Here is a 19,583-nt window from a genome sequence, read left to right as displayed (position 1 = left end):
GCGACAGTGGTTCGAGGTTGACTAAGTGAACGTCGGGGAATTGCCTTACATTCGTCTTGCCAGTATTGAGCTCGGACAACGTATCTATGTAATAAAAACATCTTAGCCACACATCATAAAGGTATACTTTAGTACTGGTTTAATTATTTGCTATTGACAATAACAAAGTATACAAAGTTCACCGGTCATACGCAAACAATAGTGGTTATATTGTTTTCGTTTGCAATCAGTGTTCAATGTTTGCCCGGGCAAAGTTTGTGCAAATAACTAATACCCCGGTTGTAATACTCTGACAAATTGTATATTGTGATATAATAATATCAACCCTGTATTTTTATACTGTCCCACTATTGGGCACGGGCCTCCTCTACTACTCAGAGGAATTAGGCCTTAGTCCACCACGCTGGCCTAGTGCGGATTGGTAGACTTCAGACACCTTCGAAATTCCTATAGAGAACTTCTCAGATGTGCAGGTTTCCTCACGATATTTTCCTTCACCATTAAAGCAAGCGATATTTCACAAAGAATACACACATAATTTTAGAAAAGTCAGAGGTGTGTGCCCTTGGGATTTGAACCTGCGGACATTCGTCTCGGCAGTCCGTTCCGCAACCAACTAGGCTATCGCCGCTTATATTTTGATATAAACTATGCTAATATTATAAAGCTAAAAAAATGTTTTTGAGCACGCTAATCGCAGGAACTACTAGAACTATTTTGAAAAATAGGAAGCTACATTACTCCTGAATGTTATAAGATACTTTTTATCCCGGGAAGCATTTTCACGTTGGTTGTGACGCAAGCAAAAGCTGGTTGGACATATGTTTATTTCTAAACGAGAACTAAACGTATTATACATTTGCTGTCGAAAAATAAACCATCCTGATCTTTATCTTATAGCAAAAACGGACTAATCGGAATAAAGTTTCACAAGTTTTCGATTCTTAATAATAATCCAAGTAACATGTGCGTTGGATAATTTTCCGATAAGGAGATATAGCTGCCTCATAACGTATTATGGGACGCAGCCAGTTGCAGCTAACTACGATGAAATGTGCGTACACTAATTACACCTCTGCTTAACTCCTCGAGGTTGAAAGCGTGAGCTTATGCTTTAAAATATTATGTATAGATGTTTACATTACATAGTTGTTGCATGCCGTGTCCCCATATAAGGATATATATTATCAGATATCGTAAGTAAGAAATCTGAATGGTCAAAACATTGTATAAGGCCCTAGGATGTATCATAATAAACAACAAAACTTTCCTGTCCATGCTGTCGCGTTGGCCAAGTTGTTGGTTCCAATTAGACCAACGTGTAAACTTTGTATCCAACGATATGTCGCACAATATTATTTATTCTATATTTATTTAGATTTATTTGCAAATCAATGCGCATGAATGTTAAAAACATTAGTTAATTTACATTTACGTAATACAAAACTTTAATATGTGAATAATCATACATTAATAGGACGCTTTTTAATTAAAATGTAATGGAAAGGTACGTTCATATGTAAAAAAAACAACGAAGACTCTTTCATTTCGTGGATTTAGTCAGAAGTACGCAGAACTATAGAAAAACAAAAAATACTAAGTAGGTATAAACATATTTATGTATGTATTAATTCTACATAAATTTTACATTCCGACTTTATACGATTGGCTGAATGGAATATTTCTTTATGCCAAGTGCCAAGAGCCCTGCGTCTTAGGTCTTTGTCCGCCGGTGAATCATCGCTTCTGACAACTCGCAGTTAAACCTTTGTTAATTAGTACTTATATCTTGCTCGAAAGCGGTTTGGAAGAATCCAAAAGGTTTTGATGCAATTTGCAAGACTATTGTTTATGTTGTCCGCCATGACAGTTAAATTGGCGGGAAATGTGACATTTCACCTTGATAAATATTTATTGCAATGTTGTATTATCAGTTTTGCAGAATGTTACAAAGTATTTGGTTGATTGCAAATTGTTATTTTGTTATACCTACTTACCTGTATGAAAAATAAAAATACAGAAGCCGTGATGCTAGACCTAGAATACTATTGTCTCAGTCGTTTACTTTAGTACTAAACTACCGAAGAAGTTGCGAAAGTTATTAAAAAAAAATAGAACCGTAGAGTTATCTACTGTATTAAGGTTATGCACCTGGATATGATTATTACCTTATGATTTTGGACACAAAGTTCAATGCACCCATGAGGGTCAGGTGCCTTAGTTTTTTAATGTTGAGTGCATGGAAAGTATAAAGCCGTGTATAAATTACCCAACAATACACGCTTTAATCAGATCAAATCCGTGATGAGAACATCCATTCCCGCTCTTTCAATTGAACGCTAAGTAAATCACATACTCGGAGAAATAAAGGGTCTTTGAACTTCGAACCACTTTCTCTTACAAAGGGCCACGATGCCCCTGATGTGTTGGCTCTTGGCACAGATTAGCTCCATTTGATTCGAGAAACCTCGTTGCGGCTTTAAATGTGGGAACAAGTGGGAAAGGGTCTGTCTATATAACCCGATTCCTGCCGGCTTCCCTTTCGCAGTTTATGTAAAATCTAATTATTATGAGAAAGATTTCCAAACCGTATTTATGTATATTATTAAAATCTATAAGTTACGTCGGGTTCCTTGTCAGAAAATTTCATCTTTCGCCACTGGTATGGACTAGTAACACTTCTAGTTACTAAGATCTAATACTATATTCTATTTACTCTTCCACATTAAGACTAGTTTAGGTGTGGCCAAGTTACTCGAGACGCTGGAGAGTTAGACTCTAGGCTGTATTAATAGATGCAACTGAATTTTGCTCCGAAGTGTTTGCTGGTGGTAGGATATATTTTATATTCTCCTGGATAGCTACCACCATACACAAGGTGTTTAAAGCCGCGATAGTAACCCACGTGTGTCTCATTCCGGGATCAGCCTGCGTATATCCGGTTCCAACAAGCCGGCATAATTGTATCGACTGCCGAGGGGTAATCATCTCTCGTCAGTCGACATTTTATTGGACCCCACTCCACTTACCATCAGGTGCAGTGAGGTCACATTGCCGTGTCCGTGTTAAAGTCAGCATCTTAAGATCGTGGCTATTTAATAAACATATATCAACAACATCTCAAATGATATCTTAAGTTACAGCATATGACGGTTTTGGAGAGCTGTGTTTTATTCTTTATACAACGCCAACTCAGACAACAGAAGCTCAAATGGCAGCTCATGTATTATTTATTAAATAGTTCGATACGTTAAATGTCTACTTATGAACAAATTAAAGAGTGAGATTGGTTAATTAAGACGTCCCTATGTGTACAGCATGGAAGGACCATCTCAACCGGGTATTACAAGCTTGAATTGAATTGACATCTAACTGTTGCGTTTTGTAAGATAAAGAAGATATCGCTGGCATGCTACTACAAAATCCTAAGTTAATTTTTATTTATCTAGGAAAAATTTAATAGACTGTATCATGGTGGCCCTTTATTTATTTTTCGGGATTATTGAAAATTATTAATTAGCAAGGCATGCATATGTCATATAATTCAATTCATGCAAAAATGCGACTTAGAACCTTGTAATCGTGAGCCAGCGACATCCAGAAGCCCATATAAACCCTAGCCCTTCCCTAATTTCCATTACGTTTCTTTTAGGTTGCGCGATGATGCCAATGGTAAATGAGATATTCATAAGACCAAGAACTGTTTCCTAATCCCTAGTCTCCTCTGTTAAGGCAAACAACTTATCCATGTGAATGATAATCACTTAAAATCACCAGACCTAGTCCTCTGCAAGATTCTGTAATAAAATAAACAGGTTTAGTGGAGTGATTATTTGCCGAAAAACCATTTGCATACTGGCGCTTGACGGCAGAAATAAATAATGAATTATGTTTTATTTCAATGACAGAAATAGATCTATATCCTTGGACCTTTAGTTACATTTGCAAATGCGTTTTTGTAATATGTGTGACTGATCACGTGTGCCGTCATGCGTTATTTTTAATATAGCGTACATGATGCCTGTGAATTGAGTCAGCATTTAAAAGGTACGATTTTTGTGGAATAGGTCTGCTTCATGCGGTATTTGTTTTCAATTGATTATAAAACGTGTGGTTGAGTGCCTCGGCGTAGTTGTATTACAATACGACTGTAGTGCTGAGGTCTCGGGTTTGATTCTCATGTCGGAGTGATATTGAGTTTTTCTAATCAGTATCAGCCGGGAGTCTGGAATTTGTGACCGATACGGCACACCCCTGTCACATCATGGGATACACATTGCGGGGATACGAGACGTATGTGCTATTGTACCAGTAACCACAGCATTATACTGTAATATGGATAGAACCTGATAAAGATAGGTCGCCTTCATTAAACCTTTACCTTATTTTATTTTAAAACCCAGTAGGCCTGATCACTGATATGAAATAAGGTAATGAAAAAGAAATTACTAGGAAATAATTATGGAATACAAATCAGCAACTTTAAAAATTATTTTATGTTTTAAAATTTTTCGTCAGCGCATATTTGCCAAACTACTGAACGGATATTTATGTATTTTTCGATAATAGACAGAGTGTTATCATGAGCAGAAATAAGCTTTGTTTAAAATCTGATATCGTAAAAATAATTATCCACGAACACGAAGTCGTGGACACAACTCGTTAATATTTAGTATTCGCCACCGCTGGTACACCTATAGAGCCAGGGCAATGGTAGGTGTGTTCCGATAAATGATATTGGGTGTTTGCGGTCATGTTGTTGAATACTTGACATACCACTTAAATTAATTGTAAATTTTCAGAAATGTATTTTTCCTCGTGGAATTAAAGTTGTTATTTAAATTGCAGGTTTAGTAACAATGATCTTTCAGTAAACGTTACACTGCAAGCGACTATAAGCGCAAATACAACTTAAAAGAGTTGTTTTTTAATAACCATGTCAGTTTAGTAGTAGGCCTGTACTTGTAAACATTCATCTTTGATTCTCTTTGTCTCTTTGAATGCTGCTTCATCCCAATCTCAATCTTCAATCTGATTCCTAGAATGAAACAATCAAAATAACTAATTTGTACGCATGTCAAAAATACTTTCTGATTGGTCCCTTTTTGAAATAAAACGTACAAATGTATTGCAATCGGTTATTGAAAATGGCGGCAAATCCTCAGGGCAAATCACATTTAAAATACGATATATTTTCTGTCTTGGCTATTTTAACTCACAATAAATAAGCCAATCCGATTCATTTATGCATCAAAGCCGAATGTATGCGTGGCCACAATGCGAGTGAAACGAGAGCAACGTATCCCGATGACCTTTCTTTGACTGTTGATTCAATACGGTGAATTCAATAATTTTATCAACATAAAGTTTACTACTGAAAAATAATGTTGCTCGTCATGTTTAACAACATGGACTTTTTTTGATGAGTTCGTTTTTGATTAGAGTAGCGCTTATGAACAATTTGCTTTACAATATTTTTCATTGATGCTCCGCTCCTGTTGGTCATAGCGTGATGGTTGTATAGTCTATAGTCTATCTCGATATTTTTTTTAAATTCGAACCAGTAGTTCCTGAGATTAGCGCGTTCAAACAACAAACTTTTCAGCTTTATATAATAGTATAGAGAGATAAAAAACGTTGTAACAAAGAACAAATAGGTCGGATGAATGTCATAATATATTTTCACTTTAGGCCTGTTTTCCATGATCATAAATATGTTGCGCGTCGTGTTACACCACTATAAACAAGTTGGGCGACAGCGACATCGTTTCAATTGTTGCCTAGTGAATAATGGCTTTAAATTATTTAGTTATGTAGATATAGGTAGCGATGGCACGAATACAGGTGAACCCAAATCCGGGTGGACATCGTCAGCTTTGCATCTAGTTTCATTAAAGTCTAGACAAGTTTTATTTGCACATTGGTAATTTATAACTCACGTGTTATGAGACGAAGACCTGCCTAATTCATAAACATAATATTATACATCCCGTTGTGTTCAAATTTGAACCTTATGTTACTATTAAAGGATTGGTGTTTAATACATTAAAGTAGATCTCTGCCTTCATAATACAAAAAGCAGAAAAACAGTAATATTAATTCACCATGATCTGCAAAATTATGGCAGCGAGTAATCACGCATCTCGATGGGATATTTTTAATGCAGTTTACACGTCAAGTGCAGTTTTGCCTTGGTAATAAGTTGCCTCCATTTGTAATCGTTGAAACGTTTCGCGTATCAAATTTACCTTCGTAAGTTGTTTTCCTTCCCTGCCTTTTCCCATCCACACACATATAACAAAGTCGCAAAACTGTTTAACATTAAAAACTGTACAACTTCCCAATGCACTCAAATACTAAAGAAAAACTTTTTACACATGTCTTACCACGAAACTGAAAACATTATAATATAATATGCGAATAAAAACTACGCCCATGTACACACACTCACGCACACACACACACACACACACACACACACACACGCGCGCGCGCGCATACCCAAGCTTTTAAGCTTAGCTTAGCTTAGCTTTATAATAAACTGTTACATGTCAACAACCTAGAACATAAGTATAATGGTAAAATAGTAAAAATTGTAAGAGTCTTGAGATACAAGCTAAGCTTAGTTCAAGACTCGCTGTATAGTGATGTCAATATTACTTACCTTTTGATAATAAACGTTTATTATTATTATTATATTATTATAATACTAACTTATGTAAAAGTTTCAATTACAATTTATTGCAAACTACAATTTTTGTCAACAAAAGGTTGTAACAACGATATATTCAAATATAATCGTTGATTCTCTCGGACAAGGCAAAAATTACAAGAGAGAGAGAGAGAGAGAGAGAGAGAAAAAGTAATTTTTAGTTTGGTGAAAATGCTAATTAAGGTGTTTTTTGCGTAACTCCTCAAAATGCAAAATAATGTCGTGGCATTACCATTTCTTTTTCTTATAAATTCTTTATTCATAATCTGAGTTAGTTCCACGGTATTTGTTTTAATTTTGTCGATTATACGCATATTCTCTCTCTCATTGTCAGCGTCTTATTTGCACAAATGTTTCGTTAGCCGATGGGACAATACTTGTTTCACGTGTGAATAGTTATCGTAAAACATTGATATATTTTGTCTGGAGGTTGTGTTGTAAATTTGTATTTATCTTGAAATTGTGCTTTTACTTCCAATGTTTAAGGATGACGACCGTTGTTCACAATTCAGTGGTTTATAATTATGTTTTATTTTTTAATTCGGGCATAGCAAAGTGACTCCAATACCTGATGTTAAGCGGAGTGAGTTCCGGATAATGTCCTTTTACGAGAGATGATTACCCCTCACCAGTCTAAGCAATTATGCTGGCATGTTTGAACCGCATATACATTGTATTTTTATGTGTTTTGTTTGCTACTGTCATGGGTAGCCGTGACTTAGGTTAAAACAATCATGAAATCAGCCCGTCTCTACTCACTACTAGATATAAGGCCTGCTCTCTATCACGCCACTCTTTCCGGTCCTGTACATTCATTGCTTATCTGATATCATGTAACCATTGGGCTGCTGGTCTCCTCACCATGACAGTTCCTCGGGTACCATTCGGTAATTACCTTGGTTCCCCTGACGTCGTCCCGTCTAGCCAAATGTCCCGCCCATTTCCAATTCAGCTTGGCGATGCGGTTGATGCATATCTTTAATGCTATGTCGAATATCTACGCTTAGCGCACGATGTACGGAGTGGTTACCTAACATGGCCTGTTCCATGGCGTGCTGGGGTACGCGGATCTCTTATAAATCTGTTATAGAGAGAGGCCATGTTTTGGTTCCGTAGATAAGTTCAATACTATACCAAAGGATATACAAATGTAGGATCATGAGATGAAGAGACTGTTTGTGGAATTTCTTTTGATACCAGACAGCTTGGGCAAGATAAAATGGGTACACTAATAGAAAGTGGCCATAATGCAACAATGTTGTTTCACAATTGTTTTCTATTTGTTATTTACTGAACTGTCTATATCTAATCAAATCTGCAGGCTAGCTAAGGACAAGGACCCCTATCATTGTAATAATTTTGATCCTAATCACTATATCAATTGTAAAAAAACATTGCAAACATGTATTGAAAATCAAGTTGATTGAAGGGCCTTGAATCAAAACCTTAAGTAATTACCTAAGAAGGTTAACAATTTTCCTGTTGATCAGTTTCTGCCGAACGTGAAACATTATCTTTCTTCCTTTAGTTTTCCGAGAAATCATTATGATTATGCAATAGATATATCTTTCTATGTTTGATAGTAATGTATTTTCCCTGTGCATCAGGAAAATGCATTGCAAGAAAATATGTGTCAACGTTTTTGGTTATTATTCATAATGATTATAGGGTACGTGAAGAATGATGTCAGGATTGATATTTTTAATATGGCACGTATTTTGTATGATTAAGTCGGAGTAGGTACCGTATCTTTGTATTTATTGGCAAACTGTAGTGCGAAACGTCTATTATTTTCGTAGTCAAAGGACATTATAAACTATATTATTACTTAGATTTATGGTTTCTAAAATCTGATACGTCAAGAAGAAGAGTAGAGCAATGTCTTAACACCTTCACAATTTTAAATACTATGAGATATATCCTATCATATTGAGACGAAAAACAATGGTGAACAAAGGGTCTAATAGTTGCTCCTCTACCTTACCCCCTCGAGGATAAAGCGTGAGTGTGTATTTGAATCTTTATGTGATGGTTAAAATGTGTATGACATATATGCATGTCTGGATGCGGCGAATCGAACTACCGTTATCCGGCTTCTTGCTGACTAATGTAGGACATTGTAGGCCCTACGATGTAATGGTAGATTGTTGTTTTATGTCTTAATATAGTTTCCATGTTAACGAGCAAAAACGTTTTCAAATATTCATTTTTCGTGTAATTTTTTAAGTCCTTTTATTCTCGTTTCCAGTTCATAGTGTTTGTGTCTTATTTTTAACTTTAGGCCCCCCTTTTCTTGTGTCTAAATCCATATTTCATTCAATTTGCGAGCTATTCCTATCATATGCACTGTGATTCATATTACGTTTGTTTTTCCTCAATATTTACAAACACTAGATTGTTCTAACAAATATAAATAATAACTGCTGCCAATAATTACCTACACATAAAAACCTAACTCCACATTAAGTTCCCCCCTGAGTATCCCATTCGCGAGTTTCCCCCGATGGTAACTGTGGGGTCCGATACCCAAAAAAAAACTACATTAAGTTCGTATCTTGTGGCTTTCGTCTTAAACATAGTATAAGTAAAACCCCGAAATAAAACACATATTTAAGGATCTCACAAAAATTGTCCCGCTTAATTGAAGCCGTGGCTTACAACCGACTTTTCCCAGTTCCAAGGAGAATGTCAAAGTCGAACAATCTTATCTTAGTGAGTTCATAGGAAACAATACTATGCCATATAATAGTGTACTATTTGTAATCGAGTAGAACACGCGTGTCTCAATATACAGCACTATGTTATTTAGGCGTAGGCAGAGACTATGGCTTTCCACTTGGCATGTTCCTTTACCACGCTTACAATCTTAATTTGAATATCTGAAGTTTAAACATACATTTCTTGAAACTTTAGAATGTCTTTCATTAATTTCTTTACTTATGTTATACCTTATACGTAAATACCTCTTTTCGAACCCCGCAAGGATACTTCATGTTTATCGCAAATGCTTGGTCATTGTCAACAATTAGTCACAGTTTACTGTTTTTTTTTATTGTGATTACTTAAGGTAATTACTATTAACTTGAATACAACTTTGTAATTGTGTATTCTATGATGGGCTCATTAGAGTTCATAAATGATGGTTTCTATTTCAAAATTTTGAATGTCTAATATATTATGAAATAGTACATAATTCTTGTAAACAATCGCAATAGTTCACTTAGTATGAAGTTATATACTCACTCGTTTACGTGACTAAATTCTAAACCTTGATGGTTATCCATATATGACCTCGGTGGCGTACTTGTATTACAGTACGTCTGTAGTGCTAAGGTCTCGGGTTCGATCCCCGGGTCGGACAGTGTTATTGGGTTTTTCTACTCAGTATCAGCCCGGAGTCTGGAATTTGTGCCCGGTATGGTGATAGGCTCGCCCCCTATTTCATCATGGGACGGAATAGACACGGTGGAAAGTGGGTACACCAGTTATGCTTCTGCCTACCCTTTCACGCATAAAAGGCATAAGTGTGTGTATGTGTGGTTATCCCTATACTATCAGCTCTTAATGATGATTACACGACTAACTGATATTTGACAAGTTATGCATTTTTTACAGTCTAGACTAATCTAAATGTCTAAAATACTAAGTTAACGACTGCAGCAGACCATCAGTGCTTACCGTGGGACGAGCATTACTTGAGTCAAGTCTTAATGCCACTTAAGGATCGGTATTAATCTTAAAGTTTTTCTTGTTTCTACTTATAGTTATGGAAATGTACGTTGGCATAGCTAACTTAAGAGTTAGTAAGTCGATATCGTTAAACAAGTTATGGAAAGTTTACTACTAATGGAAGTAGACTATATAAATAGATAATTCAAAACTTTTCCGACAAGTAGTCGAATGTTTTATAGATCAAACTTTCAGTTTTTTATTACTCACAGAACAAACAAAAACTAGCTATCGTAAGTATACGTGTAAACAACTTTAGTTGAATTACCTATATTTTCGGTCTCGGCACCATTCTAAATAGGGTTGAAGTAGTACTGGATTATAAAGAATACTTCACGAAAACCACGTCTGTATCTGCCAGGAGAGATAACAGTAGGGCCTTTGTACTTTACCAAAGCCTCCAGTCTTATTTCCGTCTCTTATGATATGGGACTATCAAACATAGTTTTTATACTCCTAATAGGGATCCTATGATCCATCTCTGTGCATTTAAATAAATAAATAAGTTTTTTATTTCTAATAACCGTTGGCGATGGGTCCATATGTCCAACGGAAGATCAGCGCTGGCTTCATTGTCAGCATATTGCTGAGTTGGTGCCTTTTTTGTGACAAAACATAGTTTTAAGTTTTTTTTTTTGTCTGTTTCGCTTGTTTGTCTGTTATGTTAATGTAACTTGTGTTTGTTGCAAAATAAATTTCTTTTCTTTCTTTCTTTCTTTCATATAACCCGATTCCTGTCGGCTTCACTTTATGTAGATTCAAATTATTATCGAGTGATTTGCAGACGCCATTCACATATTAGTATCTATATGTGTTGGATTTCAGCTTTCGCCACTGCTAGTGAAATCCATTTGGTAAAACATTTTTTCAGATATGGCCTACACGTAGTAGCTTTATGCCATTACGCGTGTTTAAAAAGAAAATCTCGTATGCCATCGAAGCCCAAGCCATATTTGCAAACGACAAAAAGGTTACAATTCACATCAATTAGACACGCGTAGCTTCTTGAATCGTATCGATTTTACGGCTCCTCGACAGCGTGCATAATGTTGCAGTTAAATGGCGATAAAATTAATTAATTCGAACTATAAACGTAGTTTAATGATGACAGTCGCCATCTTGACTGCTTCGGTGGCGTAATGTATTACTGTGCTGAGGTCTCGGGTTTGACACCGCGTCGGGGAAAGTTATATCGGGTTTTTCTACTCAGTATCATGGAATTTGTGTCCGATATGGCCAAGGAATGTAATTGGTATGACAATTGATAGATTTATTCCTTTATAAAATAATAGCCAACACTTTAAATCAAATAATTACAAAATAAAAATTCAAGTAATATTAAATGGAAGATGGCGTCTAAACACACTCAAGCCTCTTATCTCCAAAGGGGTAGGCAGAGGCGCAACTGATGCATCCACCATGCGTATTCCGTCCCATGATGTGATAGGGGCCAAGCCTATCGCCATATCGAACACATTTTCCAGACTCTGGGCTGTTACTAAGTAGAAAATTTTAATATCACATTGCCCGATCCGGGATCGACACCCCAGCACTGCAGTCATACCATACTAAGCCATCGAGCCAGTCTTAATAAGGCAGAAAGTTGTTGTCTATTATATTAATATTTCGTTTTCAGTATGAACAAACAGATATCAATAACCGCTCTCCATATATCAGGTCCAGAATTTTCGATGCAAGTCTTTTGACGTGCAATAGATAGGGTCAACATTAATTGTGAACAGCGTTCATTTCTTTCAATTATAAAAAGACTCGACAGCATTAACTTTAATCTCGTGCTCTAGAAATAAGAGACGGTGTTTACGCTTCGTCATTCGCACTTTGTTGCGATACGTGAGGAATATCGATTCTTGCTGGATTTGTCCTTGCAATGAGATCACGCAATAGCGTCAAATCTGGTGGACATCTGACGATATTTCTATGGATTTATGAAAGGGAATATAAAGGCAGATGCATTTTTGAAATTTTAATGGCCTACTGAGGCTTGACTTTGGAAATTGTGAAGATTGTAAGAAATATAAAAATAATGTTTTTTTTTCGTTTGTATCTCTTGTCATTTGTGCTTTAATGGTTTACTAGTTTATTACCATAAAGAATTTGGGAACCAGTTAATTTTATTAGATAAAATATATATTTTATTAGATCAACATTCGCAAGTTGAAATGTCTAGATAAATTTAGATACTGGATTAGCGAGATTCTTTAATATAATTTATATTCGTTTTATGTAGATCTGGTCAGAATGATACAAACGTAGTATTTAATAAATTATGTGATACTGAGGTCTAGACTGCTAAGTCTATAAATACCATGTATAAATAAGTCAAATTCGTTGTTAGGTCTGGCATGAGTTTTTTTTGGTTATACACAGGCTGATCCCGGAACGCGACACTTACTTGGGCCACAATGGCGAGTTTTAACATCTTGTGTACGGTGGTCGCTATCCAGGCGGATATATAATATATCCTACCACCAGCAGTTTTTACAGGCATTGTTTCGTACAATTGCTACAATTGAATCCATGAAGAGTTTTGGTCATACGTAAAAAAATTATCATACGTTATTGCATTAGTTCCACTAAAGAAGAAACAGTTGATCTTGCAATCTAGACATTACCACAAATGATTTAAAGTCTTATTTACTAAAAATGTACAAATATCACTTTCAGTTGCATAACTTTACCAAATCACGTTAAACAGTTTTTGAACAATGTTTATGAATCTGAATGAGGTAAAGTTTATTGTACGTTTTCAAAGAGCTGAATGTTTTAAAATTCTCGTCTGGTACCCATTTATAAATCATTTTCCTTGTTTTGTTTTATTTTAACTAATATATTACGTGTAATAAACTAATATTAGTTATTTAAATGAATCGATCTTGATTTGAGTATTTGTAAGAAGTTTTACTATAAGAACAAGGGGAGGATAATTAACGTCTTCTGATAGTAGTGTTAACATTTGGGAGTTTTAAGATATACTGTCGTCACTTCAATATGTTTTATTTGTCATATTATTGGGTATGTCGTCAAACACTTCCTCGTTTATTTTGGCATACATATCACGTCAAAATAACAATGGCCACTGGTTAGTTATAATACTTTAATTTGCTGTTTTAAAATTCTAATTAAGTCCAACGTAAGTTTGACCCCAAGTTGAATATTAACTAAGTGCTGGTTGTATACTTGAAAAATAAAAGTCACACATTATTGTATGCAAAGTGATGTACCAATAGAAATGTCATTAGCATCATTATTTAAATTGTATCAGCATTTTATATGTCTTCGTGTGTTTATTTTTTGTCTCCATCTTGCGTCATTATAATATTTTATTTCTATTTTATTGATCTCAATTTATGACATCAAAACCGGTTTTTATATGTTATTTATATTGCGTATAAATTGTAATCTGCGATCGTAGCACCCAAACGTTTTTATATACTGCGTGCAGTTCCTTAATTGTAATTTAAATATTCAAATAGTGTCATTTGTCTGTATCCGACATATTTTTTGGACCTCAAGGTTGAAACTTCTGTGACTTAAAAAGTAATTTAAAAAAATAATAATATGGAATACTCACCGAACTGGGTTAATATCCTTAGTATCCTCACGAATACTGATACAATCAAGTACGATGCAGACGGAAATAACTCACTACGTTTCAACTCAAAATTTATACACACTTCGTAAAATGTGTTTGGCGGGAAATTGTTGCGTACGCACGAGCGTCCTGCTCGCGACGCGGGTGCACACTGAACGTGCTGGCTGGCGGCCACTGGTTTTTTTCTTTTTTTTTCTAAACAGTGAGTCCAGTCCGCGGGCACGGAGAGCGCGTCGTTCGGCCTATTTATTTTTGATATTTCTTGGTTTCGGAGGCGTGTTTCGATGAACGCAGGTTAGTGGTTGACTTTTGTGATGAGGTTAAGCGTCTGATTGTTTCAGACGCAATTGGTAGTGATGTAGCTGATAGAGGTGTTCGTATTCGTAAGTTACGGGGCTCTGCGCTATTTTGAGGTTATTTTTCATTTTGTGCTAGCTTGGAGTATAAGGAAATAATTGTTGATGTTCTTCTTACATATAAATAAATTCAATCTGCTGTATTTGGTATATTATATGTGTATGAGATAAGTACTGGTTATACCTGCTTGCTACCGGACGTTTGGTGATAAGGAAAGCTTAAAGTTCAAACGCTAAGAATACTGTGTCTGACTATTAAAATCACTACTCGCATTGACTTGTCTTATACTTTGAAATGCTTGTAGAATGTAAATCGTTAACATTCCTTTCCATTCCCTGAGAGAGTTGAGGAACTTCATTAATCTCGCAGAGGCCCTAATGATTTGACGTGCGTTTGTAAAATACGAGTGCATTTCACACTTAAAAGTTTATGTCTAGTCCATTTTGGTATCTTGGAAGATTTACGTTTATTTCATTGTTTGGACATCTTAATTTCAAAATGTTCATAACATCGAACTAAAGAAAAGAATGACATATTACTTCATGTCCAGACCTTTATTCAAATTGCTTACGACTATAAAGCTACCGCAGATGGTATTGCTTTCTTTTTATATAAAAAGTTTTTCTCTGAACACCATACGATATTAAAATATTATTTTTTAAATAAAAAATTGAAATGCATTTCGCGTTGTACCGAAATGAATGACCGTTTCGCGTTCGCGTTCATGTTCGCTTGCATTCACATCACTAATTAAACAACGGCCAGTGTTCGTCGGTTCGTACGAGCCTTCGATTGCACCATATTTATATCTAACGGTTTATGTAACAATGTGCGTTTTATCCGCCATGACAGCATAATTTTAAATGTATCAAATATGTCGGGATTCTTTTTTTGAATTTTTGTTTTAGCTTTTCGGTGGCCAGTATTGATTTTAATAAGTACCTACAATAAATATAATTATGTATTGTAGTGTGGAACCAGAAGTGGGTGTGGCGATTGCGTATTTTTCCTGCTGATTAGGTTCAAGGTTACGTAGTTTATCGACTATAGTTTTTGATGCCAAATTAATTAGGTTCGTCATGTTATGACAATTCTAAAAGAAATATATTTAAATATTTATAACTCGCTTATAAACAGTTTAATATTGGGGAGATTTTTCAAATTTCTTAATGTAATCCTTAGGGCTGAGCGACCTAATTCAGTAAGGAAGTGTAATCCGGTTAATCGGGCACTAAAACCCGGCTAGCCAGTAACTTTTACCACAGGCCAATAGAATTTGGTCGCTTATATATGCTACCTCTATCTACGAACTGGGCAGCAGGTCACCCATCAATAACCCAAAATTCTTATGGAATCGTATAACTAACATTCAATCAGCTGTAAAAATAGCATATGTATACTCTGTGCTTGTTTTAAATGTATTTGTCGGTGATTATGTATCCGTGCCGGTGGATATAGCGCGATGTGACGTCATCGGACACACCTCCGACCGAGCGCATAGAAAGAATCTAAACACGCAATCTGTATGCAACTGCGTCTCGCTTGCTAAACGATTTTTGTTATTACGTAAGTAGTTAGTAAATTTTTGAGTTAAGTATCCATTAAGAGAGTTTTTGTATGCATCTGCGTTTCACTTGCTGAACGATTTTTAGTTGTTACGTAGGTAGTTAGTAAATTTTTGAGTTAAGTATTCGTTAATAGAGTTTTGTGTTTTGTAATTCGTAAATGCAAAAATTTGCATGTTTTAAAAATTTTGAAGTCTAGACTTTATCCGTGGTGTCGTTAGCAAAGGCTCAAGTACACACATCAATTTCTATGATAAAAGAGATTGTCGCCAAATTGGACATTGAAACCAGAATCTTGCGGTTAGCGCCAATAGAGCAATATTTCTTTTTTATCTATGATTTTTTCACGGGCATGACAAAGTATGCTTACTGCACCTGATGGTAAATAGAGTAGGGTTCCAACTTCCAATGGAATGTTGACTGACGTGAGACCAGTGACGTGATTACCCCTTGGCAGTCGTTGCAATTATGCCGGCCTTTTGGAACCGGATAGGACTTTTACTATAAATCGGGAAGGACACAAGCGAGTAGGATTCCTTATGTTACGCGATCTTTACAAATCGTAACCACACATAATAGAAGATTTATAGATGGTCTTCAAATCAGAGGAATAAGAGAGAAAGAGAATTCTTCAAAAATATTACTTACCACTCACTGAATACATGTCATATTACGATGTCATCTTCTGACATAATATTTGAATAGGTAATACCTCTGCATTAAGATATTGTTGAAACTGCGTAGTCCGGTGCATTTATCTTTATCACTCGTTGCTAATGTCGTTTAATGCTTTAATTGTCATTATTTCAAGGTCTGTTCTCACACTAATTAACTAATTATGCGTGTATGTTTTGAAGTCTTGCGTATAAAACTCGTTCGCAATTCTTTGAATGATTTCTGAATGAAATAGCCTTTGAATTTAATCTTCATGTGGTCCAACGCATTCTTTTTTGTAAAAGGTTTGGGACGCTTGCAATGGCAACCCTGATCGAGGCGGAGACCTGAGCAATTGCGAGATGCTTTGTATAATGCTAACCCCGGTTTATTGGCTTCCCGATACCTCCTTAGATTGCAACTGGTACCATAGAACCACGCCGCGTGCCAGGTACAATACGGATTGTTAGGTCCAGTTTTTTGTCTCAAGAAAGACTTGCTTTCTCCTCGGAAATGGAAATTCTAGCCGGTATTTTGATAGGTGTCACATCGGCATATTTGAAAGAATATTATTCGTGATAGTTTCTGCAATATGCGACTGACACAGCACTGTTAGCTGCAAAATTTTGATATAATTTTAATTAGAATTAATTAAAAATCAATAGGAATTTAACGGCCTACTAAACAAATATACTTGACTCCACAAATAGTCACTCATAGTCACCTGTACTATGAGTGACTATTTGCGAAACGGGAAATCGCCGTTTCAATTATTTCTCATTATAAGTTACGGAAGTAAATATTCGGAAGTAAAACATGATATAGCTAATCGACCTTGGTGGGCAAGTTTTTTATTGTAAATTAATAATATGTCTGGTGAACTCTGTGACGTGTTTTTAACAACACATGTCGAGACAGCGGGTGACAAATTCTCGTGGCCTTAATCAGGAATAATCCATCTTATGGGATACCTTCTTAGAACCAAAAGATCAGAAGAGTATATATGTCGGATTCACTGACCTTCTGACCCTGATGATAATTATCTAACCTCTGGTTTGGATCCTTAACCAATTCTATGCCAGCATACCGACTAAAACTCGCGATGACCTGCTCCTGCGCTTGTTGGGCGGTTCCGGGGGGTCGTGAATCCATCCGTATTCTCTGTACCCGTCTCCGCACAAAGCTGCTTAGCAGCTCATCACTTTAGGGCTCAGAGGTCCCTTTCTTTAATATCAATGGCAATAAGATGATTCCGTGCTGCCATGTATTTCAGAATCGCACCATTTGTTGTTCTGGGGTTACACATTCGCCGATGCGCAGCCGCGACTTCCAGTAGCTCCCTTTTAGTTACCTCTTACGACAGGCAGGAGAGGTCATAAAGAAATGTTACTCCTTATCATGAATTGCAAAGTCTGCATGTCAATGTGTTGATCACCCTGAGAAATTATATGCTTAGTCTCATAATTAAATAACCAGTTCTAAATTCTTCAATGTTCTTTGCATATTGCTTGGTGCTAGAAATAAGCAAAATTGCTACAAACAACTTGTCACTCGATATACTATCAGGATGCCACTTCACTTAATCAAGTGCATTAGGATCATTTTGTCGTAAACGTAAAACCGGCAATAACCTCACTTACCCACTCTCCTTGATTTGGTTATATCTGTCGGGAAATCTAAATTATTATAATCAGTGTGGAGTGTTTTTATTGATCAAAAAATGTATTATGAACTGGTTTTGGTTACTGCCCACGCATACTTATTACTTATATGGTACTGTCCATAAATCAGCTTCTATTACGTAATAACTGGATGCAAGTCATGCAAAAATTTTAGTCTTTTATATCAAGAAATACGAGAGCCTATTTAAATTGGTGTGTATTAAGGATCCGCTAAAAAGATGCGAGATTCAACTATTTTTACGTGAGACGGAGAATTAGTTTTAGCGGGAATGGTCTAGTGTTTAGTTTAATGCTATAATTACTAAATCATATTCTAATTAGTATTATGAAACGAGAAAGAAAGTGACAATATCGCGTGAGTAAGCTCATGGATCTATCTATCAATTCTATCATTGATAAAGGAGCTGGTCATAGGAACTAACGAACATTCTTTCTCGTAAAGTAATCCCAAATCGGAGTTTTACAGATTATCCTATTAAAAATTTTATATTATTATATTTAAAGCATTGTTTAATACAACTTTTAGGTTAGGTTTGATGATTTTACCTGCACATGACTCAGCATTACCACGGTTAGCAAGCAGAATCAGATTTCATATAGCGATCGACGCGTTCTGTGTCATATTCAATATCTGTATTATCTATACGCGAAAGACTTCTAAGTTTCCGATAACATTTTTTGATGTAAATCTGTAGATGACTCAATTATGAGCATGAATTTCACCATGATGAACAGATTAATATAATTATTCATTCTTAATGTCATGTCTTTATGACACGATTTTGAATCCTTCAAATTTAACTTACCTATAGCTATTTGATGAATGAATCATAGAATTGTGTTTTCAAAATATAGCAATCAGCGTCCACGCCATGACTCGCCATATTTGAAGATTGTTAAGTACTACGTAAGTGACTAAAAATAATTAATATAATCAATCTAATTTTTGGTATTGTAAAGTTCAAATTCAGTTGGCTTATTTGTCACTAATGAGGTATTACACGATTCCCGATTCGTAATAGATCCAACGAATTCAAGAGTAAACTGAATTTTTTAAGGTATACAATTTTGGTAAAAGTTTAAAGAAAACTTTGTAGTCACAATAGTCTATTAACTGTAAGAACACTATGCAGTATTGGCGAAAGGTAAAATTTTCCGAAAGAAAACCCGACACAACATATAGGTACTAATATGCATAAAGAAGGTCTGCAAATCGTTCTAATAATAACTAGATTCTACATGAACGGAAGCTGGTAGGAATAGAGTTATAT

At 35.6% G+C, this 19,583-nt stretch overlaps 2 protein-coding genes across 3 annotated transcripts in view; one reads left to right on the top strand and one right to left on the bottom strand.

Moving 5' to 3' along the window:
* Window positions 1-14,248, bottom strand: part of LOC115455644 (protein I'm not dead yet) — a 65,527-nt gene extending 51,279 nt beyond the window's left edge. The window contains exon 1 of the mRNA XM_030184291.2: window positions 14,034-14,248. The gene's annotated coding sequence lies outside the window, so the exon portion shown is untranslated. The remainder of the gene's footprint in view (window positions 1-14,033) is intronic.
* LOC115455645 (GPI transamidase component PIG-S) overlaps window positions 1-19,583 on the top strand; it is an 82,393-nt gene that overhangs the window by 36,183 nt on the left and 26,627 nt on the right. The window contains exon 1 of one of the 2 annotated variants that reach the window (XM_030184297.2): window positions 14,232-14,348. The exons of the other annotated variant lie outside the window; for it this stretch is intronic. Coding sequence (XP_030040157.2) covers window positions 14,339-14,348 — 10 coding nt within the window. The 5' untranslated portion in view covers window positions 14,232-14,338. Of the gene's footprint in view, window positions 1-14,231; window positions 14,349-19,583 lie in introns of those variants that run through there. 2 annotated transcript variants of the gene reach the window in all.

This window comes from Manduca sexta, chromosome 9 (assembly GCF_014839805.1).
Source record: "Manduca sexta isolate Smith_Timp_Sample1 chromosome 9, JHU_Msex_v1.0, whole genome shotgun sequence".
Taxonomy (NCBI): domain Eukaryota; kingdom Metazoa; phylum Arthropoda; class Insecta; order Lepidoptera; family Sphingidae; genus Manduca; species Manduca sexta.
Note: the sequence above shows the minus strand (reverse complement) of the source record. Positions and strands in the feature narration are given on the sequence as shown.